The sequence below is a fragment of the Cetorhinus maximus genome, unplaced genomic scaffold (genome assembly GCF_964194155.1).
Source record: "Cetorhinus maximus unplaced genomic scaffold, sCetMax3.hap1.1 HAP1_SCAFFOLD_3692, whole genome shotgun sequence".
NCBI lineage: Eukaryota > Metazoa > Chordata > Chondrichthyes > Lamniformes > Cetorhinidae > Cetorhinus > Cetorhinus maximus.
Genome location: NW_027599598.1, coordinates 1,290 through 24,113, shown reverse-complemented (window position 1 = coordinate 24,113; position 22,824 = coordinate 1,290). Strand labels below are relative to the sequence as shown.

At 58.0% G+C, this 22,824-nt stretch overlaps 1 protein-coding gene across 2 annotated transcripts; it reads left to right on the top strand.

The window, feature by feature from the left end:
* Positions 1 to 3,342: 3,342 nt before the first annotated feature.
* Positions 3,343 to 22,434, top strand: LOC144678141 (porphobilinogen deaminase-like). 2 transcript variants are annotated; one of them, XM_078538036.1, is made up of 6 exons: positions 3,343 to 3,456; positions 5,164 to 5,226; positions 16,256 to 16,328; positions 19,400 to 19,449; positions 20,994 to 21,049; positions 22,332 to 22,434. In XM_078538036.1, the coding sequence occupies exons 1-6, from the start codon at positions 3,394 to 3,396 to the stop codon at positions 22,411 to 22,413; spliced, it is 387 nt and encodes a 128-aa protein (XP_078394162.1). In that variant the 5' UTR covers positions 3,343 to 3,393; the 3' UTR covers positions 22,414 to 22,434. The 2 variants fall into 2 exon arrangements, with proteins under 2 accessions (XP_078394162.1, XP_078394163.1); XM_078538037.1 differs by lacking the exon at positions 3,343 to 3,456 and adding an exon at positions 3,629 to 3,732 and having other exon boundaries at positions 22,332 to 22,433.
* The last annotated feature ends 390 nt before the right edge of the window (positions 22,435 to 22,824 follow it).

The window sequence follows — 22,824 nt, the reverse complement described above, 5'->3', positions numbered from 1 at the left end:
ATGCTTCATTTTAAATAGCAGCAATCTGAATATGAAGTTCACCATTTGCCTATGATATTTTGACTGAAGAGGGTCATCAGAGTCTTAATATTATATTGCATTATGTGCATTGCTTACTGTACAAGGTTGCTTTATGTATATAAAGTATCCTATGTAGTCCCTGACAACATAAGATACTAGCTTACTCATGTTTTGATCATATTTTGTAATATATACATCTGATGAGAACTGACATTATTTTTTATAAAGGAACAGAGGCTGGGGGGAACCCGGCCTGGGGGATGCAGCACGCCAGCCAAAAGCCCATTGACTTTTGGCTGGACTGGACCATCCCAGTGGCGGGCAGAGCCAGAAAATCCCACAGATAGACTGTTCAGTTTTAAGATTTTATCTCTTGTATGTGTTTGTGTAACAAAAATTATCCTTCCCTTTCACATCTCTATTGCCTAGTCTTCACTGATACTCCAATCAGGATAAATTGTTCATCAGTTCCTTTAAGAAGTTGTATTATTCTGTACTGAGGCCATTCTCATGATATCGCGCACAACTTCCTTCAGTAGTATGCATGTGGTTTTATAGAAGAGGCTTTAATGCACAGAGTGGGCAGAATTTTATAGCCTCGTCGCGGTGGGGGTGAGTGCGTAAAATGCAGCGAGCTGTTCAATAGTCCATCAACTTCGGCAGGACAGTAAAATCCCTCCAGCGTGAAATTCCACCCAATGATTCAATAGTTCCAAAATCTGGATATAGACTTTACCATTTGAATCAGGATTAATGCCAAACAAATGTTTTGATCTCTACATCTGATTCTCTCCTTTGATCCCCCATGATGTGAGACCCTAAAAATGTACCTTTTATATTTTGTAATAGATCTTCCTTTCCTAGTATGAGTGTTCCTGGACCATTTCTGCAAGAGCCAACTCTTCCCTGCTAAAGGGCAGAATTTAATGCCACCCTTGGGAGCAGGTGAGGAGGTGACGGAGGATTAGTGAGGGCAGATAGAATCTGGAGGAATGACAGGGGGTGGAGTGCCTATTACCTTCCGTACTCTCTCTGATTGAGTCAGGGATAGCGAAGGTCAAGGATAGCCTTCCCACCCAGAGGACGATTGAGGCCCTTAAGTGGCCAATCAATGGACACTTAAGGGTCTCCCCTACGTGACGTTGGGAGGCTGCCCTGTAAAAGCTGGTGGCTGGGCTGATGGCCTTGGTAAGCCCCACAAATTTACTTTAATTCTGAGGTCTCATCCACTTTCACTGGTCCAGACCTACTGCAGTTCCAGCAATGGCCACTGCTCCCAGTGGCATTGGTAGGACTAAACAGCTGATGTCTTCTGATTAGCTGGCAGATCTTAAAATTGGGCCTCTGCCCTTAAAAGGGCAGAAGCCTGACAGTAGGCACTTAATTGTCTGATTGCAGTGCAGTTATGTTGTAGCTTCCAAAGATGGCCACTGGTTGGGGCCACTATAATGGCCATTAAATTCAGCCCAAACTGTGCAAACCTAAGTGTAAGATGGGCTTAATTCTACTAGCGAATGTCCAAAGTGTTGAGTGTTATGTAACATGACCACATATTGAAAATTCAGGCATAGAGCCCAGTATCTCACATGACCTTCCATCCTTTTATTTCCTACTTGCCTATCTTGTGTTCATCCAAACCAAACTTAGGCCTGAATTTTTGCTTCTGAACTGGGAACGCAGAATTGGGATAATTCCTGACTCCACAACCCCAACTTGTGAGAGAGTGCACCAGATGATCTGATTTTCGTTCCGAGGGTCTGGGTGTTAATGGTAGCTGGGCCCACTGGCCCCGGAAGCATTGAAGAGGCAGCCATAAAGGCTACCAGGTGTGGAGGTGGGCTGTCTAAAAGGCTCGCCTCAGCGCTCCAGCACTTTGTCCAGCTGTGTGGGAAAAAAAGAAAACAAGCCCTCTAGCCCTCACCCTTCATGCCCCACTCCTCCACCCACTCCCTAATACCCATCTATGCCAACCCAAGCCATCTCTTGCCCCCCCCACCCCACCCCCACTCTCCCCACTCTCCACACCCCCCACTCTCCCCACCCCCCACTCTCCCCACCCCCCACTCTCCCCACCCCCACTCTCCCCACCCCCCACTCTCCCCACCCCCCACTCTCCCCACCCCCCACTCTCCCCACCCCCCACTCTCCCCACCCCCCACTCTCCCCACCCCCCACTCTCCCCACCCCCCACTCTCCCCACCCCCCACTCTCCCCACCCCCCACTCTCCCCACCCCCCACTCTCCCCACCCCCCACTCTCCCCACCCCCCACTCTCCCCACCCCCCACTCTCCCCACCCCCCACTCTCCCCACCCCCCACTCTCCCCACCCCCCACTCTCCCCACCCCCCACTCTCCCCACCCCCCACTCTCCCCACCCCCCACACTCCCCACCCCCCACACTCCCCACCCCCCACACTCCCCACCCCCCACTCTCCCCACCCCCCACTCTCCCCACCCCCCACTCTCCCCACTCTCCCCACTCTCCCCACTCTCCCCACTCTCCCCACCCCCCACTCCCCCCACTCCCCCCACTCTCCCCACCCCCCTCCCCCCCTCCCCCCCTCCCCCCTCCCCCCCCTCCCCCCCCTCCCCCCCTCTCCCCCCTCTCCTCCCCTCTCCCCACCCCCCTCTCCCCCTCTCCCCCCCTCCCCCCTCTCCCCCCCTCCCCCTCTCCCCACCTCCCCCCTCTCCCCACCTCCCCCCTCTCCCCACCCCCCCCCTCTCCCCACCCCCCTCTCCCCACTCCCCTCTCCCCGCTCTCCTCTCCCCTCTCCCCACTCCCCCCTTCTCCCCCTCCAGTCCCCCCTCCCCTCCCCGTCTCCCCCCCCTCCCCGTCTCTCCCCCCTCCCCGTCTCTCCCCCCTCCCCGTCTCTCCCCCCTCCCCGTCTCTCCCCCCTCCCCGTCTCTCCCCCCTCCCCGTCTCTCCCCCCTCCCCGTCTCTCCCCCCTCCCCGTCTCTCCCCCCTCCCCGTCTCTCCCCCCTCCCCGTCTCTCCCCCCTCCCCGTCTCTCCCCCCTCCCCGTCTCTCCCCCCTCCCCGTCTCTCCCCCCTCCCCGTCTCTCCCCCCTCCCCGTCTCTCCCCCCTCCCCGTCTCTCCCCCCTCCCCGTCTCTCCCCCCTCCCCGTCTCTCCCCCCTCCCCGTCTCTCCCCCCTCCCCGTCTCTCCCCCCTCCCCGTCTCTCCCCCCTCCCCGTCTCTCCCCCCTCCCCGTCTCTCCCCCCTCCCCGTCTCTCCCCCCTCCCCGTCTCTCCCCCCTCCCCGTCTCTCCCCCCTCCCCGTCTCTCCCCCCACTCTCTCCCCCCCCAGGTAGCGACTGCCTAAAGTTGTTGTCCAGGGGGACGTTCTTGACTCACTTTGTGTGCTTAGCTTTAGAATGGTGGAGTTACACTCCAATTTCTCCTTTAGCTGCAGCTCAGCTATCGTCACTTTCTGCCAGGTTGGCTGCCTTGCGCAGTGTTATCTTTTGAACCACATTGGAGCTGAAAATGGTTTGAGTCATGGGTGCAAGGGGCTGGGGGTGGGCAGTGGGTTGGGCGGGATGGGGCGGTTGGGCGGGATGGGGCGGTTGGGCGGGATGGGGAGAGGGGGTTGGGCGGGGGGTTGGGGCACAAGAATAAATGCACAAGCTCTGATCATTTCTGAGAGTGGAGTTGGTGACCTCAGTGGAAACTTTGGGGAAAGAAAGGATTGCAGGATGTTGGCATGTGATTTGGTGAGCTTTGCAGCAGGAATGAAATAGTGTGTGTTAGCAATTTGGAGATTTGAATAGTATTTTAGTGTAAGAATGAAGATTATAAGCAGCTTGTATTTATACCTGGGATGCTGCTGTGTATTGTGCACACTGCTGAACAGTTCTTTGTCACATTCTGTTTCATATTTTCTGCTTTTAAAATTTGCAGATAATTTTGTATGAAAATGGTTGAATGTTCAACGACGATTCAAAGAATTTTACAACCAAGACAGCATAAGCTAATTTTGCATCAGAAAGTAGTTTGTGCACATCTTCAGAAGGATGGGAGTATAGGTTCAATGGGAGAATGCTGTAGGATGGTGAGGGGCACAAGTATTTAGTTGTTTGCAAGTAGATGCTTTTACTATTTTTAAAAAAGGACAATATAGTATATATATTAGGGACATATAGTACTGGACGGAAAAAGGAATGAAAAGATAGTAAAAGCTAATGTTTAAACCATAGAGAAAAGAACAAATGTGCTGTGGCTCAGATTTGAGACTGCTAAACATTTCAAACTGACGCTCAGCAAATTCAGGCAAGGTCGGAAAAAACTTCAGAGGGATAAATAGAGTGACTCTCAGTGTTTAGTGGAGTTATTCAAGGGACAGTGAGGTACTGTCCGTGGCGGGTGAGCAGTGAATTTCAATGGAAGATGAGCTAGGTGGTGTACACGTGGTATCTCTCAACTGTACTTATCTCAGAGAGGCAGTTACTGTCTAGAATATTTGATGGCAGAATATCAGTAAAGTTAAGCTATACAACAGGGAGAGTATTGGTTTTAGCTACATCGTAAAATTGGCAACCGGATCATTCTATGTATCAGCTTGATGATAACTTACTGCAATGATGTAATATTTTTGAGTCTGAATTTTATTGAATTATCCAAAGTCTGGCTTGTTTTTATTGCCAACATGGATGGAATCCTGTTCCCAGGAATTTCATTGCATTTAACCGAGGCTTTAACCCCTATACTAAACAGGAATTACTGAGGTGTTAAATTTAGTGCATGGAGAATTAAACAAATATTGAGATAATTCGGAATATTTAAGTTTGTCAATGTGGAACAGAACAGGATTCATTTTCTCCATGTGATCACCTCTATTCACACACTGCTTCAAATGTACAAATTCCACATCACATTTTTACATTTTATGGCCAAATGTAAAGATTCAGGTTAACGTTGACTGAATTTTGTGCGATTTGACATTGTGTGTTATAGAATCATTATCTAAATGAATCTAAAATTCAGAAATACATTTGAGAATCAGTTTGTTCAGCATTTACTTTTCAAAGTTCATGTTTTTAACATTGGATAGCCGCTCTAATCATCCACATCACACCCTGCACACCCTAAGATATTGGGTCATTTTGGTTGTAAGTTTGTCATTTCTGTCGCATTATCTCTTCCAGAACTCTGCTGCTCAAAATGAGAATTCTTCTAGAATCATTCGAGTTGGAACAAGAAAGAGTCAAGTAGGTTGTTAACAACTTCTTTCTGAAAGATTCCCCAGCAATCTGAGGATTAAATATATGGAATTCTGCTCCGTGCTATTTTCTTGTTAGTTTTTCTCAAAAATACTTTGATTTCCCCAAAGATTAAGACATTCTTTCAATACTGGGACATGTTTTATGGTCTGAGCACTTTCTTCGCGCATTCCTCGGGTGCAGCGCCACAGCTTAAACTCGTGGAATGACATTGTAATCGTCGTGAGCAGTATCTAGTGTGTGAGGGTGCTGCACTGTTCCTGGGCAGCCTGTCACTTATCCACATCTGCAGAATTCTGTCAGTTTGTAGCTGAGTCACTGCAGAGGGAACTGTGGGAGGGGGAGTTTGCATGATTAAACTAAAGGGAAGGGCAGGTGGACCATCCAGATAAATGCCTTTGTTCTGAGAATTCTCCAGCAGATTGCTTCACAATCATGATCAAGTTTTCCTCTGAAATACGAGTTAGGAGTTTCAGCAGAAATCTGTAGAGCTGCACAACAGCCACTTTAACTTTGCTTGATCTGGGTTCCTCCCCCCGCCTGCCAGCTGCTCCTCCCCCTGCCTGCTCCTCCCCCTGCCTGCTCCTCCCCCTGCCTGCCAGCTGCTCCTCCCCCCCCCTGCCAGCTGCTCCTCCCCCCGCCTGCCAGCTGCTCCTCCCCCTGCCTGCTCCTCCCCCCGCCTGCCAGCTGCTCCTCCCCCTGCCTGCCAGCTGCTCCTCCCCCTGCCTGCCAGCTGCTCCTCCCCCTGCCTGCCAGCTGCTCCTCCCCCTGCCTGCCAGCTGCTCCTCCCCCTGCCTGCTCCTCCCCCTGCCTGCCAGCTGCTCCTCCCCCTGCCTGCTCCTCCCCCTGCCTGCCAGCTGCTCCTCCCCCTGCCTGCCAGCTGCTCCTCCCCCTGCCTGCCAGCTGCTCCTCCCCCTGCCTGCTCCTCCCCCTGCCTGCCAGCTGCTCCTCCCCCTGCCTGCTCCTCCCCCTGCCTGCCAGCTGCTCCTCCCCCTGCCTGCCAGCTGCTCCTCCCCCTGCCTGCCAGCTGCTCCTCCCCCTGCCTGCCAGCTGCTCCTCCCCCTGCCTGCTCCTCCCCCCGCCTGCCAGCTGCTCCTCCCCCTGCCTGCTCCTCCCCCCGCCTGCCAGCTGCTCCTCCCCCCGCCTGCCAGCTGCTCCTCCCCCTGCCTGCTCCTCCCCCCGCCTGCCAGCTGCTCCTCCCCCTGCCTGCCAGCTGCTCCTCCCCCTGCCTGCCAGCTGCTCCTCCCCCTGCCTGCCAGCTGCTCCTCCGCCTGCCTGCTCCTCCCCCCGCCTGCCAGCTGCTCCTCCCCCCGCCTGCCAGCTGCTCCTCCCCCTGCCTGCTCCTCCCCCTGCCTGCTCCTCCCCCCGCCTGCCAGCTGCTCCTCCCCCTGCCTGCCAGCTGCTCCTCCCCCTGCCTGCCAGCTGCTCCTCCCCCTGCCTGCCAGCTGCTCCTCCCCCTGCCTGCTCCTCCCCCTGCCTGCTCCTCCCCCTGCCTGCTCCTCCCCCTGCCTGCTCCTCCCCCTGCCTGCTCCTCCCCCCGCCTGCCAGCTGCTCCTCCCCCTGCCTGCTCCTCCCCCTGCCTGCCAGCTGCTCCTCCCCCTGCCTGCCAGCTGCTCCTCCCCCTGCCTGCCAGCTGCTCCTCCCCCTGCCTGCTCCTCCCCCTGCCTGCCAGCTGCTCCTCCCCCTGCCTGCCAGCTGCTCCTCCCCCTGCCTGCTCCTCCCCCTGCCTGCCAGCTGCTCCTCCCCCTGCCTGCTCCTCCCCCTGCCTGCCAGCTGCTCCTCCCCCTGCCTGCCAGCTGCTCCTCCCCCTGCCTGCCAGCTGCTCCTCCCCCTGCCTGCTCCTCCCCCTGCCTGCCAGCTGCTCCTCCCCCTGCCTGCTCCTCCCCCTGCCTGCCAGCTGCTCCTCCCCCTGCCTGCCAGCTGCTCCTCCCCCTGCCTGCCAGCTGCTCCTCCCCCTGCCTGCCAGCTGCTCCTCCCCCTGCCTGCTCCTCCCCCCGCCTGCCAGCTGCTCCTCCCCCTGCCTGCTCCTCCCCCCGCCTGCCAGCTGCTCCTCCCCCCGCCTGCCAGCTGCTCCTCCCCCTGCCTGCTCCTCCCCCCGCCTGCCAGCTGCTCCTCCCCCTGCCTGCCAGCTGCTCCTCCCCCTGCCTGCCAGCTGCTCCTCCCCCTGCCTGCCAGCTGCTCCTCCGCCTGCCTGCTCCTCCCCCCGCCTGCCAGCTGCTCCTCCCCCCGCCTGCCAGCTGCTCCTCCCCCTGCCTGCTCCTCCCCCTGCCTGCTCCTCCCCCCGCCTGCCAGCTGCTCCTCCCCCTGCCTGCCAGCTGCTCCTCCCCCTGCCTGCCAGCTGCTCCTCCCCCTGCCTGCCAGCTGCTCCTCCCCCTGCCTGCTCCTCCCCCTGCCTGCTCCTCCCCCTGCCTGCTCCTCCCCCTGCCTGCCAGCTGCTCCTCCCCCTGCCTGCTCCTCCCCCTGCCTGCCAGCTGCTCCTCCCCCTGCCTGCTCCTCCCCCTGCCTGCCAGCTGCTCCTCCCCCTGCCTGCTCCTCCCCCTGCCTGCTCCTCCCCCTGCCTGCCAGCTGCTCCTCCCCCTGCCTGCCAGCTGCTCCTCCCCCTGCCTGCTCCTCCCCCTGCCTGCCAGCTGCTCCTCCCCCTGCCTGCTCCTCCCCCCGCCTGCCAGCTGCTCCTCCCCCTGCCTGCCAGCTGCTCCTCCCCCTGCCTGCTCCTCCCCCCGCCTGCTCCTCCCCCTGCCTGCTCCTCCCCCTGCCTGCCAGCTGCTCCTCCCCCTGCCTGCTCCTCCCCCCGCCTGCCAGCTGCTCCTCCCCCTGCCTGCCAGCTGCTCCTCCCCCTGCCTGCTCCTCCCCCTGCCTGCTCCTCCCCCTGCCTGCCAGCTGCTCCTCCCCCCGCCTGCCAGCTGCTCCTCCCCCCGCCTGCCAGCTGCTCCTCCCCCCGCCTGCCAGCTGCTCCTCCCCCCCCCTGCCAGCTGCTCCTCCCCCCCCCTGCCAGCTGCTCCTCCCCCTGCCTGCCAGCTGCTCCTCCCCCTGCCTGCCAGCTGCTCCTCCCCCTGCCTGCCAGCTGCTCCTCCCCCTGCCTGCCAGCTGCTCCTCCCCCCGCCTGCTCCTCCCCCCGCCTGCTCCTCCCCCTGCCTGCTCCTCCCCCCGCCTGCTCCTCCCCCCGCCTGCCAGCTGCTCCTCCCCCTGCCTGCCAGCTGCTCCTCCCCCCGCCTGCTCCTCCCCCTGCCTGCCAGCTGCTCCTCCCCCTGCCTGCCAGCTGCTCCTCCCCCCGCCTGCTCCTCCCCCTGCCTGCCAGCTGCTCCTCCCCCTGCCTGCCAGCTGCTCCTCCCCCCGCCTGCCAGCTGCTCCTCCCCCCGCCTGCTCCTCCCCCCGCCTGCCAGCTGCTCCTCCCCCCGCCTGCCAGCTGCTCCTCCCCCCGCCTGCCAGCTGCTCCTCCCCCCGCCTGCCAGCTGCTCCTCCCCCCGCCTGCCAGCTGCTCCTCCCCCTGCCTGCTCCTCCCCCTGCCTGCCAGCTGCTCCTCCCCCTGCCTGCTCCTCCCCCTGCCTGCCAGCTGCTCCTCCCCCTGCCTGCCAGCTGCTCCTCCCCCTGCCTGCTCCTCCCCCTGCCTGCCAGCTGCTCCTCCCCCTGCCTGCCAGCTGCTCCTCCCCCCGCCTGCCAGCTGCTCCTCCCCCTGCCTGCTCCTCCCCCCGCCTGCCAGCTGCTCCTCCCCCTGCCTGCCAGCTGCTCCTCCCCCTGCCTGCCAGCTGCTCCTCCCCCCGCCTGCCAGCTGCTCCTCCCCCTGCCTGCCAGCTGCTCCTCCCCCCGCCTGCCAGCTGCTCCTCCCCCCGCCTGCCAGCTGCTCCTCCCCCTGCCTGCCAGCTGCTCCTCCCCCCCCCTGCCTGCTCCTCCCCCCGCCTGCTCCTCCCCCTGCCTGCCAGCTGCTCCTCCCCCCGCCTGCCAGCTGCTCCTCCCCCTGCCTGCCAGCTGCTCCTCCCCCCCCCTGCCTGCTCCTCCCCCTGCCTGCCAGCTGCTCCTCCCCCCCCCTGCCTGCTCCTCCCCCTGCCTGCCAGCTGCTCCTCCCCCCCCCTGCCAGCTGCTCCTCCCCCCGCCTGCCAGCTGCTCCTCCCCCCCCCTGCCAGCTGCTCCTCCCCCCCCCTGCCAGCTGCTCCTCCCCCCCCCTGCCAGCTGCTCCTCCCCCCCCCTGCCAGCTGCTCCTCCCCCTGCCTGCCAGCTGCTCCTCCCCCTGCCAGCTGCTCCTCCCCCTGCCTGCCAGCTGCTCCTCCCCCCGCCCGCCAGCTGCTCCTCCCCCTGCCAGCTGCTCCTCCCCCTGCCAGCTGCTCCTCCCCCTGCCTGCCAGCTGCTCCTCCCCCTGCCTGCCAGCTGCTCCTCCCCCCCCCTGCCTGCTCCTCCCCCTGCCTGCCAGCTGCTCCTCCCCCTGCCTGCCAGCTGCTCCTCCCCCTGCCTGCCAGCTGCTCCTCCCCCCGCCTGCCAGCTGCTCCTCCCCCCGCCTGCCAGCTGCTCCTCCCCCTGCCAGCTGCTCCTCCCCCCCCCTGCCAGCTGCTCCTCCCCCTACCTGCCAGCTGCTCCTCCCCCCCCCTGCCAGCTGCTCCTCCCCCCGCCTGCCAGCTGCTCCTCCCCCCCCCTGCCAGCTGCTCCTCCCCCCGCCTGCCAGCTGCTCCTCCCCCCGCCTGCTCCTCCCCCTGCCTGCCAGCTGCTCCTCCCCCTGCCTGCCAGCTGCTCCTCCCCCTGCCTGCCAGCTGCTCCTCCCCCTGCCTGCCAGCTGCTCCTCCCCCTGCCTGCCAGCTGCTCCTCCCCCTGCCTGCTCCTCCCCCTGCCTGCCAGCTGCTCCTCCCCCTGCCTGCTCCTCCCCCTGCCTGCCAGCTGCTCCTCCCCCTGCCTGCCAGCTGCTCCTCCCCCTGCCTGCCAGCTGCTCCTCCCCCTGCCTGCTCCTCCCCCTGCCTGCCAGCTGCTCCTCCCCCTGCCTGCTCCTCCCCCTGCCTGCCAGCTGCTCCTCCCCCTGCCTGCCAGCTGCTCCTCCCCCTGCCTGCCAGCTGCTCCTCCCCCTGCCTGCCAGCTGCTCCTCCCCCTGCCTGCTCCTCCCCCCGCCTGCCAGCTGCTCCTCCCCCTGCCTGCTCCTCCCCCCGCCTGCCAGCTGCTCCTCCCCCCGCCTGCCAGCTGCTCCTCCCCCTGCCTGCTCCTCCCCCCGCCTGCCAGCTGCTCCTCCCCCTGCCTGCCAGCTGCTCCTCCCCCTGCCTGCCAGCTGCTCCTCCCCCTGCCTGCCAGCTGCTCCTCCCCCCGCCTGCCAGCTGCTCCTCCCCCCGCCTGCCAGCTGCTCCTCCCCCTGCCTGCTCCTCCCCCTGCCTGCTCCTCCCCCCGCCTGCCAGCTGCTCCTCCCCCTGCCTGCCAGCTGCTCCTCCCCCTGCCTGCCAGCTGCTCCTCCCCCTGCCTGCCAGCTGCTCCTCCCCCTGCCTGCTCCTCCCCCCGCCTGCCAGCTGCTCCTCCCCCTGCCTGCTCCTCCCCCTGCCTGCTCCTCCCCCTGCCTGCCAGCTGCTCCTCCCCCTGCCTGCTCCTCCCCCTGCCTGCCAGCTGCTCCTCCCCCTGCCTGCTCCTCCCCCTGCCTGCCAGCTGCTCCTCCCCCTGCCTGCTCCTCCCCCTGCCTGCTCCTCCCCCTGCCTGCCAGCTGCTCCTCCCCCCGCCTGCCAGCTGCTCCTCCCCCTGCCTGCTCCTCCCCCTGCCTGCCAGCTGCTCCTCCCCCTGCCTGCTCCTCCCCCCGCCTGCTCCTCCCCCCGCCTGCCAGCTGCTCCTCCCCCCGCCTGCCAGCTGCTCCTCCCCCCGCCTGCCAGCTGCTCCTCCCCCCGCCTGCCAGCTGCTCCTCCCCCCCCCTGCCAGCTGCTCCTCCCCCCCCCTGCCAGCTGCTCCTCCCCCTGCCTGCCAGCTGCTCCTCCCCCTGCCTGCCAGCTGCTCCTCCCCCTGCCTGCCAGCTGCTCCTCCCCCTGCCTGCCAGCTGCTCCTCCCCCCGCCTGCTCCTCCCCCCGCCTGCTCCTCCCCCTGCCTGCTCCTCCCCCCGCCTGCTCCTCCCCCCGCCTGCCAGCTGCTCCTCCCCCTGCCTGCTCCTCCCCCCGCCTGCTCCTCCCCCCGCCTGCCAGCTGCTCCTCCCCCCGCCTGCTCCTCCCCCTGCCTGCCAGCTGCTCCTCCCCCCGCCTGCCAGCTGCTCCTCCCCCCGCCTGCCAGCTGCTCCTCCCCCCGCCTGCCAGCTGCTCCTCCCCCTGCCAGCTGCTCCTCCCCCCGCCTGCCAGCTGCTCCTCCCCCCCCCTGCCAGCTGCTCCTCCCCCCCCCTGCCAGCTGCTCCTCCCCCCGCCTGCCAGCTGCTCCTCCCCCCCCCTGCCAGCTGCTCCTCCCCCTGCCTGCTCCTCCCCCTGCCTGCCAGCTGCTCCTCCCCCTGCCTGCCAGCTGCTCCTCCCCCTGCCTGCCAGCTGCTCCTCCCCCCGCCTGCCAGCTGCTCCTCCCCCTGCCTGCCAGCTGCTCCTCCCCCCGCCTGCCAGCTGCTCCTCCCCCCGCCTGCCAGCTGCTCCTCCCCCTGCCTGCCAGCTGCTCCTCCCCCTGCCTGCCAGCTGCTCCTCCCCCTGCCTGCCAGCTGCTCCTCCCCCCGCCTGCCAGCTGCTCCTCCCCCTGCCTGCTCCTCCCCCTGCCTGCCAGCTGCTCCTCCCCCTGCCTGCCAGCTGCTCCTCCCCCTGCCTGCTCCTCCCCCTGCCTGCCAGCTGCTCCTCCCCCTGCCTGCCAGCTGCTCCTCCCCCTGCCTGCCAGCTGCTCCTCCCCCCGCCTGCCAGCTGCTCCTCCCCCCGCCTGCCAGCTGCTCCTCCCCCCGCCTGCCAGCTGCTCCTCCCCCTGCCTGCCAGCTGCTCCTCCCCCTGCCTGCCAGCTGCTCCTCCCCCCGCCTGCCAGCTGCTCCTCCCCCCGCCTGCCAGCTGCTCCTCCCCCTGCCTGCCAGCTGCTCCTCCCCCTGCCTGCCAGCTGCTCCTCCCCCTGCCTGCCAGCTGCTCCTCCCCCCGCCTGCCAGCTGCTCCTCCCCCTGCCTGCTCCTCCCCCTGCCTGCCAGCTGCTCCTCCCCCTGCCTGCCAGCTGCTCCTCCCCCTGCCTGCTCCTCCCCCTGCCTGCCAGCTGCTCCTCCCCCTGCCTGCCAGCTGCTCCTCCCCCCTGCCTGCCAGCTGCTCCTCCCCCTGCCTGCCAGCTGCTCCTCCCCCTGCCTGCTCCTCCCCCTGCCTGCCAGCTGCTCCTCCCCCTGCCTGCCAGCTGCTCCTCCCCCCGCCTGCCAGCTGCTCCTCCCCCTGCCTGCTCCTCCCCCCGCCTGCCAGCTGCTCCTCCCCCTGCCTGCCAGCTGCTCCTCCCCCTGCCTGCCAGCTGCTCCTCCCCCTGCCTGCCAGCTGCTCCTCCCCCCGCCTGCCAGCTGCTCCTCCCCCTGCCTGCTCCTCCCCCCGCCTGCCAGCTGCTCCTCCCCCTGCCTGCCAGCTGCTCCTCCCCCCGCCTGCCAGCTGCTCCTCCCCCCGCCTGCCAGCTGCTCCTCCCCCTGCCTGCCAGCTGCTCCTCCCCCCCCCTGCCTGCTCCTCCCCCCGCCTGCTCCTCCCCCCGCCTGCCAGCTGCTCCTCCCCCCGCCTGCCAGCTGCTCCTCCCCCCGCCTGCCAGCTGCTCCTCTCCCTGCCTGCCAGCTGCTCCTCCCCCCCCCTGCCAGCTGCTCCTCCCCCCCCCTGCCAGCTGCTCCTCCCCCCGCCTGCCAGCTGCTCCTCCCCCCCCCTGCCAGCTGCTCCTCCCCCCGCCTGCCAGCTGCTCCTCCCCCCGCCTGCTCCTCCCCCTGCCTGCCAGCTGCTCCTCCCCCTGCCTGCCAGCTGCTCCTCCCCCCGCCTGCCAGCTGCTCCTCCCCCTGCCAGCTGCTCCTCCCCCTGCCTGCCAGCTGCTCCTCCCCCTGCCAGCCAGCTGCTCCTCCCCCCCCCTGCCAGCTGCTCCTCCCCCCGCCTGCCAGCTGCTCCTCCCCCTGCCTGCTCCTCCCCCTGCCTGCCAGCTGCTCCTCCCCCTGCCTGCCAGCTGCTCCTCCCCCTGCCTGCCAGCTGCTCCTCCCCCCGCCTGCCAGCTGCTCCTCCCCCCGCCTGCCAGCTGCTCCTCCCCCTGCCAGCTGCTCCTCCCCCCCCCTGCCAGCTGCTCCTCCCCCTGCCTGCCAGCTGCTCCTCCCCCCCCCTGCCAGCTGCTCCTCCCCCTGCCTGCCAGCTGCTCCTCCCCCTGCCTGCCAGCTGCTCCTCCCCCTGCCTGCCAGCTGCTCCTCCCCCTGCCTGCCAGCTGCTCCTCCCCCTGCCTGCTCCTCCCCCTGCCTGCCAGCTGCTCCTCCCCCTGCCTGCTCCTCCCCCTGCCTGCTCCTCCCCCTGCCTGCTCCTCCCCCTGCCTGCTCCTCCCCCTGCCTGCTCCTCCCCCTGCCTGCTCCTCCCCCTGCCTGCTCCTCCCCCTGCCTGCTCCTCCCCCTGCCTGCTCCTCCCCCTGCCTGCCAGCTGCTCCTCCCCCCGCCTGCTCCTCCCCCTGCCTGCTCCTCCCCCTGCCTGCTCCTCCCCCTGCCTGCTCCTCCCCCTGCCTGCTCCTCCCCCTGCCTGCCAGCTGCTCTAACCCATTTGCAGTATTTGGCACAGATTAGACCCAGGGTATCCTGGCACAAGTGATCTGCCACCTTACCTCCCAGCGCTCCTGTTTCACTGGGTTCTCTTGGCTGATTCCTGTGCAGTGCAGCATATCAGCGCTGGAATTAGCTGCAAACATTCAAATTGATGATAAGGATATTTGTCTGAGGATTTGTTATTAATTCCTTCTCATTCCTCTGAGGCTTGGAACTGGCTTAATTTAGCATCATCTCAGCGACATGCAACACCTATTTTATGGCCTTTGTCCCTAGGCTCTTCAACTTGCTCTCCATCTCCCCCATCCACCCTGCATGGCCAGAGGAAATAGTTCCTCCACATTTCTCCATGTTTCCCCTATTGAATTCCTTTATCATTTTAAACACTTCGATCAGAATATCCTTCAACTTTAAAGCTCCATGAAATATAATCCCTTGCCTTTAGTTTAATCATGCTGAAAGAATCATGTTGAGATCAAAAAAGAGGAGGTGTTAGTTGTCTTGAAGAATATTAAGGTGGATAAGTCCCCAGGGCCAGATGGGATCTACCCCAGAGTACTGAGGGAGGCAAGGGAGGAGATTGCTGGGGCCTTGACAGAAATCTTTGTATCCTCACTGGCTACGGGTGAGATCCCAGAGGACTGGAGAATGGCCAATGTTGTTCCATTGTTTAAGAAGGGTAGCAGGGATAATCCAGGAAATTACAGGCCGGTGAGCCTTACGTCAGTGGTAGGGAAATTATTGGAGAAGATTCTGCGTGACAGGATTTACTATCATTTGGAAGCAAATGGGCATCTTAGTGAGAGGCAGCATGGTTTTGTGAAGGGGAGGTCGTGTCTCACTAACTTGATCGAGTTTTTCGAGGAAGCGACAAAGATGATCGACGATGGAAGGGCAGTGGATGTTATCTACATGGATTTCAGTAAGGCCTTTGACAAGGTCCCTCATGGCAGACTGGTACAGAAGGTAAAGTCGCACGGGATCAGAGGTGAGCTGGCAAGATGGATACAGAATTGGCTTGGTCATAGAAGACAGAGGGTAGCAGTGGAAGGGTGCTTTTCTGAATGGAGAGCTGTGACTAGTGGTGTTCTGCAGGGATCAGTGCTGGGACATTTTCTGTTTGTAGTATACATAAATGATTTGGAGGAAAATGTAACTGGGCTAATTAGTAAGTTTGCAAACGACACTAAGGTTGGAGGAGTTGCAGATAGTGAAGAGGATTGTCAAAGGATACAACGGGATGTAGATCGGTTGGAGACTTGGGCGGAGAAAATACAGATGGAGTTTAATCCGGACAAATGCGAGGTAATGCATTTTGGAAGGTCTAATACAGGCAGGAATTATACAGTGAATGGCAGAACCCTTAAGTGCATCGACGGGCAGAGGGATCTGGGTGTACAGGCCCACAGGTCACTGAAAGTGGCAATGCAGGTGGATAAGGTAGTCAGGAAGGCATATGGCGTGCTTGCCTTCATTGGCAGGGGCATTGAGTATAAAAGCTGGGAAATCATGCTGCAGCTGTATAGAACCTTGGTTAGGCCACACTTGGAATATTGCTTGCAATTCTGGTCACCATATTACCAGAAGGATATGGAGGCATTGGAGAGGGTGCAGAGGAGGTTTACCAGGATGCTGCCTGGTCTGGAGGTTATTAGCTATGAGGAGAGGTTGGAGAAACTCGGATTGTTCTCACTAGAGCGACAGAGTTTGAGGGGCGACTTGATAGAAGTTTACAAAATTATGAGTGGCATGGACAGAGTAGATAGTCAGAAGCTTTTTCCCAGGATGGAAGAGTCAATTACTAGGAGACATAGATTTAAGGTGAGATGAGAAAACTATAAAGGAGATGTACGGGGCAAGTTTTTTACGCAGAGGGTAGTGAGTGTCTGGAATTTGTTGCCAGAGGAGGTGGTGGAAGCAGGTACGATAGTGGTGTTTAAAAGGCAGCTTGACAAATACATGAATAGGATGGGAATAGAGGGATACGGACCCCGGAAGTGCAAAATGTTTTAGTTGACGGGCAATATGGTCGGCGCAGGCTTGGAGGGCCGAAGGGCCTGTTCCTGTGCTGTACTTTTCTTTGTTCTTTGTTCTTTGAAGCACAATGTTGGATATGGTCCTTATCAGCAATAAGTCTAAATCCTCTTTAGCACTAGCTTCATTTTATCCATTCTAGAGGTGTGAGTTCTGCTGATATTTACAGCCCATTTCTAGTTCCTTGAGAAGGTGGCGGTGGTTTTATTTTTCTTATTGCCTGATCTTGGGAGTAATTTGTTGTCTCAGTGCTAGAATGTATCTCATGTAAAGGAATGAACATGACGTTTGTGTTTCTCTGTTACTACATACACTGTGCGTGAGATCTGATTGATCTTGTTTTGCATCTCCCAGCTTGCTCGGACTCAGACTGGCTCTGTGGCAGACATGCTGAAAGAACTTTATCCAAATGTAGAGCTTGAAATTGGTGAGTCCGGGTTGCTTGGGGAGTTGGGGGTGAGTCGCATTATCGAGCTAAATAAAGAGATTACAAATCGCAACAATTATGATGATAAATGGGGATGGGCTCCTGGAAATTGAGGGAAGACTATGGGTACCAGAGATGCTAATATTGCAGAAAAGACAGCTTAGAGGTGACCTGATTGAGGTATTTAGGGAATAGATAAGCTAGGACCCAAAGCATAAACATTACATAGAAAACATTGGAGCAGGAGTAGGTCATTCACCCTCCCCCAAGCCTGTTCCTCCATTCTACTGACCTGTGCTCCATCTACTCAGCTTTGCATCATTCCCCTGATTCTCTTGCTTTACCCAAAAGCTCCAATTGACCCCCAGAATCCACAGCCTTTTAGAGAGAGTTAGATTTCCACTGTGTGAAAATGTGCTTCTTAATGTTACTCCTGAAAGGCTTAGCTCTAATTTTAAGATAGTTCTCTCTCATTCTGGACTCCTACACCAGAAGAAATGGTTTTTCTCTATCGACCCTATCAAATCTTTTAATCATTTGAATCACCTCAATTGGATCACTCTTTCATCTTCCAAACTCGAGAGTACAAACCAGGCTATACAACATGTCCTCAGAAGTTAATCCAGTAAAGCCCAGGATTACACCCCAGAGTTCAGAAGGAGATAGCTGAAGAGATAGTGGAGGCGTTAGTGGTGATCTTTCAGGATTCACTGGAGTCAGGGAGGGTCCCAGAGGACTGGAAAATCGCTAATGTAACCCCCCTGTTTAAGAAGGGAGTGAGGCAAAAGACGGGAAATTACAGGCCGATTAGCCTGACCTCGGTCGTTGGTAAGATTTTAGAGTCCATTATTAAGGATGAGATTTCAGAATACTTGGAAGTGCATGGTAAAATCGGGCAAATTCAGCATGGTTTCATCAAGGGGAGGTCATGCCTGACAAATCTGTTAGAATTCTTTCAGGAGGTAACGAGTAGGTTAGACAAAGGAGAGCCAATGGATGTTATCTACTTGGACTTCCAGAAGGCCTTTGACAAGGTGCCGCACAGGAGGCTGCTCAGTAAGATAAGAGCCCATGGTGTTAGAGGCAAGGTATTAGCATGGATAGAAGATTGACTGTCTGGCAGGAGGCAGAGAGTGGGGATAAGGGGGTCCTTCTCAGGATGGCGGCTGGTGACTAGTGGAGTTCCGCAGGGGTCAGTGCTGGGACCACAACTTTTCACTTTATACATTAATGATCTAGATGAAGGAACTGAGGGCATCCTGGCTAAGTTTGCAGATGATACAAAGATAGGTGGAGGGCCAGGTAGTATTGAAGAGGCGGGGAGGCTGCAGAAGGATTTGGATAGGCTAGGAGAATGGGCAAAGAAGAGCAGATGGAATACAACGTGGGGAAGTGTGAGGTCATGCACTTTGGTAGGAAGAATAGAGGCATAGACTATTTTCTAAATGGGGAGAGAATTCAGAAATCTGCAGTGCAAAGGGACTTGGGAGTCCTAGTCCAGGATTCTCTTAAGGTTAACTTGCAGGTTGAGTCGGTAGTTAGGAAGGCAAATGCAATGTTGGCATTTATTTCGAGAGGACTAGAATATAAAAGCAGGGATGTGCTGCTGAGGCTTTATAAGGCTCTGGTCAGACCACATTTAGAATATTGTGAGCAATTTTGGGCCCCGTATCTCAGGAAGGATGTTCTGGCCCTGGAGAGGGTCCAGAGGAGGTTCACGAGAATGATCCCAGGAATGAAAGGCTTAACATACGAGGAACGTTTGAGGACTCTGGGTCTATACTCGATGGAGTTTAGAAGGATATGGGGGGATCTGATTGAAACTTACAGAATACTGAAAGGCCTGGATAGAGTGGACGTGGGGAAGATGTTTCCATTAGTAGGAGAGACTAGGACCCGAGGGCACAGCCTCAGAGTAAAGGGAAGACCTTTTAGAACAGAGATGAGGAGAAACTTCTTTAGCCAGAGAGTGGTGAATCTATGGAATTCATTGCCACAGAAGGCTGTGGAGGCCAGGTCATTGAGTGTATTTAAGAGCGAGATAGATAGGTTCTTGATTGGTAAGGGGATCAAAGGTTACGGGGAGAAGGCGGGAGAATGGGGTTGAGAAACTTATCAGCCATGATTGAATGGCGGAGCAGACTCGATGGGCCGAATGGCCTAATTTCTGCCCCTATGTCTTATGGTATCAGGTGTGTGAATAATTGTGGTAACCCCTCCAAAGCCAGAATACTAAATCATAGGGTGATGGATCCAAGCTTGGATGATTAAAGGGAGATGTACAGATAGGACATTGTCCTACCTCACACAGGATGGTAAATGTGCAGAAAAGTCAACCCAGGGGGTCAGTGCAAGTGGAGGATGTTAGAAATTTGAAGAGGTTACTGGATGACATTTTGACAGACGGGGCTATTAGAGGACACAGAGGTATAAGCAGATTGGAGGCGTGTGACCTGATCACCAGTCCGATGGATGGAAGCAGACCTTTCTGGTCTTGTACAGCTGGGGATGGGCTGACCAGAGGCCAAGGGGTGGGAGGGGGTGGCTAGGGGACAGATCAATGGCTGGGGGGAGGGTTGGGGTACTGACCAGCGTCCAGGGGCTTAGGAGATTGACCAGAGGCTCGGCACTGAGAGGGTTGGTAGGGGGAACTGACCAACATAGAGTGGGGAGGGGTGGTTTGGGGGGCTGACCAGAGGCCGGGAGGTGGGGGTGGGGGGTGTGGAATTGCCCAGCGACCGATGTGGGTGCCAGCAGGGTAGGATGTTGGGTGACTGACCAACAATGAGGTGGCGGGATTGGTGGGGGGGTGGGGGCGTAGTGGTGGTTGGGTGTTGGTGGTTGGTGGTTGCGGGGGGGGGGCGGTTGAAGGGATGGGGGTGGGGGGGAGCGCGAGCTGACTGGTAGCCAGGGCTTTGGGGAGTTCACCAGTCGCCAGGGAGCATTACATTGTGTGGCCAAACAGATAGGGGACATGGGAGTGATGCAGTGTTCTTCCCCTTTAAGCTTGCAGATACCACATACATCGATGTATTGTGCACCCTAACTAATGCTATGTTTTATCACCCTAGTTGCTATGACAACCACTGGGGATAGAATTCTGGATACAGCTCTCTCAAAGGTATCTTTTATTTTCTCTTTTGATTTGCCATTTTCTACATTGCTTTACAAGTGCTGCACATGCCATAGAATTGTCCTTTGAATGGGACAGTGTAAACGGAGCTTTACTCTGTATCTAACCCCGTGCTGTACCTGTCCTGGGAGTGTTTGATGGGGACAGTGTAGAGGGAGCTTTACTCTGTATCTAACCCCGTGCTGTACCTGTCTTGGGAGTGTTTGATGGGGACAGTGTAAAGGGAGCTTTACTCTGTATCTAACCCCGTGCTGTACCTGCCCTGGGAGTGTTTGATGGGGACAGTGCAGAGGGAGCTTTACTCTGTATCTAATCCCGTGCTGTACCTGCCCTGGGAGTGTTTGATGGGGACAGTGCAGAGGGAGCTTTACTCTGTATCTAACCCCGTGCTGTACCTGTCCTGGGAGTGTTTGATGGGGACAGTGCAGAGGGAGCTTTACTCTGTATCTAACCCCGTGCTGTACCTGCCCTGGGAGTGTTTGATGGGGACAGTGCAGAGGGAGCTTTACTCTGTATCTAATCCCGTGCTGTACCTGCCCTGGGATTGTTTGATGGGGACAGTGCAGAGGGAGCTTTACTCTGTATCTAACCCCGTGCTGTACCTGTCCTGGGAGTGTTTGATGGGGACAGTGCAGAGGGAGCTTTACTCTGTATCTAACCCCGTGCTGTACCTGCCCTGGGAGTGTTTGATGGGGACAGTGTAAAGGGAGCTTTACTCTGTATCCAACCCCGTGCTGTACCTGTCCTGGGAGTGTTTGATGGGGACAGTGTAAAGGGAGCTTTACTCTGTATCTAACCCCGTGCTGTACCTGCCCTGGGAGTGTTTGATGGGGACAGTGCAGAGGGAGCTTTACTCTGTATCTAATCCCGTGCTGTACCTGCCCTGGGATTGTTTGATGGGGACAGTGCAGAGGGAGCTTTACTCTGTATCTAACCCCGTGCTGTACCTGTCCTGGGAGTGTTTGATGGGGACAGTGCAGAGGGAGCTTTACTCTGTATCTAACCCCGTGCTGTACCTGCCCTGGGAGTGTTTGATGGGGACAGTGTAAAGGGAGCTTTACTCTGTATCCAACCCCGTGCTGTACCTGTCCTGGGAGTGTTTGATGTGGACGGTGTAGAGGGAGCTTTACTCTGTATCTAACTCCGTGCTGTAGCTGATGGAAGAATGTTTGGTAGTGACACACTGTGCTTGTATTTTTTTCATTTCTTTACCCAACAAAATGTGGGAGGTAAAATATTTTGCAATTAGCTCATCTCCTTATAGGTAACAAAGACATCAGAATATTTGTCTGTTTTTAAAGTAACGTTATTTTCCTCTACCCCACTCCATTGCTGCTTATAGTAGCTAACGGTAGCACAATTAGGTGGGACTCTTATGGCTGCTCCAACAGTTTTTGTTGCTGTCTGCACCACACATCACGGTTGCATGGTGATTGATTTGGGGGAGTGTGGAGACTGTGTGAGGAAAGACTTGCACCAGGTTGAAACCATTGATGTTATTTAACCCTGGTGTTAATTTCTGTCTCTGTTAGATTGGAGAGAAAAGCCTGTTCACAAAGGAGCTGGAAACTGCATTGGAGAAAAACGAGTATGAATTCTTGGGCGTTCATTTTCCTGTCATTCACTCAGCACTGCTAACTTGCCCTTGGACAACCTTTTTAAAACATTTTCTCTTCACCATTATTTGACATGATTGTTTGTCAGTTATTATAACGGTGTCAGATGTGGCTCAGTGAGTTGCACAGTTGCCTCTAAATCAGAAGGCTGTGGATTTGAGTTCCATCCCAGAGACTTGAGAACAATCTAGGCCGACATTGCTATGCGGCAGCGACAGTACCACAATGCCGGAGGTGCTGCCTTTTGGATGAGATGCTAAACCAAGTAGATGTAAAAGATGCCTTAATGTTATTTTGAAGAGGAGGAGGAGGGGAGGACCCCCAACCTTAATGAGGAAGATACGAACATGCCAATTGGGATTAGGAGTTGGTCCCTCGAGCCTGCTCAGATCATAGCTGATCTGATTGTAACCTCAATTCCTCATTCCCCCCTACCCCCGATAACCTTTCACCCCTTTGCTTATCAAAAGTCTATCTAGCTCTGCTTTAAAAATATTCAAAGACTCTGCTTCCACCGCCTTTTGACGAAGAGAGTTCCAAAGGCTCACAACCCTCTGAGAGAAAAAAAAATCTCCTCATCCCCGTCCTAAATAAATAAGAGAAAAGAAAGTACAACACCTCACAACCTCAGGACATCCCAAAGCACTTCAGTCATTGGTCATTGTTGTAATGTAGGAAATGCTGCAACCAAATTTCAGACAGCAAGATCCCACAAACAGCAATGTGATAATGACCATATAGTCTGTTGTGGTGATGTTGATTGAGGGATAAATATTGGCCAGGACACCATGTGCATTCCTCTGCTCTTCTTTGAAATAGTACCATGGGATCTTTTACACTCACCTGAGAGAGCAGATGAGATCTTGGCTTAATGCCTTTTCCAAAAGCCAGCACCTCCCTCAATGGACTACAGCTGTTCAGGAGGTCAGCTCGCCACCACCTTCTCCAGGACATTTAGGGATGGGCAACAAATACTGGTCCAGCCAGTGACACCCAAATCCTATGAAAGAATAGAAAGTAAAACTCTCCCTCGGTACTGCATTGGAATACCAGGCTGGATTATGTACTCAAGTCTTTAGAGTGGGAGGGAAGATATCTCCTGGTTTACTTGTCATCTTTTTCACCCTTGGTGTGTTACCCTACTGGCCTGGGTGAAAGAGTGTATTGTTTGTCGGAAATGTCATTGATTCTGTAGTGTTATCCATTACACTGGGTCCACCTGCTGGCATCTCTCATTCTGTTCCTCTGATGCAGGGTTGACCTGGTAGTTCACTCTCTGAAAGACCTGCCGACCACTCTTCCCCCAGGATTTACAATTGGAGCTATCTGCAAGTGAGTCTTATCGGGTTAAGAACCTTGATAAGGGTTCAGTACAATACATATTTCTCAATGCAGCAAACACCCATATTCCAGTTCAGCTTTCCTCTGTATCTAACCCCGTGCTGTACCTGCCCTGGGAGTGTTTGATGGGGACAGTGTAGAGGGAGCTTTACTCTGTATCTAACCCCGTGCTGTACCTGTCCTGGGAGTGTTTGATGGGGACAGTGTAGACGGAGCTTTACTCTGTATCTCACCCCGTGCTGTACCTGTCCTGGGAGTGTTTGATGGGGACAGTGTAGACGGAGCTTTACTCTGTATCTAACCCCGTGCTGTACCTGCCCTGGGAGTGTTTGATGGGGACAGTGTCGAGGGGGCTTTACTCTGTATCTAACCCCGTGCTGTACCTGTCCTGGGAGTGTTTGATGGA

What these genes read in the sequence shown, in the direction of transcription:
- LOC144678141 (XM_078538036.1), top strand. Translation starts at nt 3,394, where the DNA reads ATGGTGGAGTTACACTCCAATTTCTCCTTTAGCTGCAGCTCAGCTATC. An exon ending in CTATCGTCACTTTCTGCCAG is followed by an intron (nt 3,457 to 5,163) that starts GTTGGCTGCCTT and finishes TATCTCTTCCAG; the next exon opens with AACTCTGCTGCTCAAAATGA. An exon ending in ACTGCATTGGAGAAAAACGA is followed by an intron (nt 21,050 to 22,331) that starts GTATGAATTCTT and finishes CCTCTGATGCAG; the next exon opens with GGTTGACCTGGTAGTTCACT.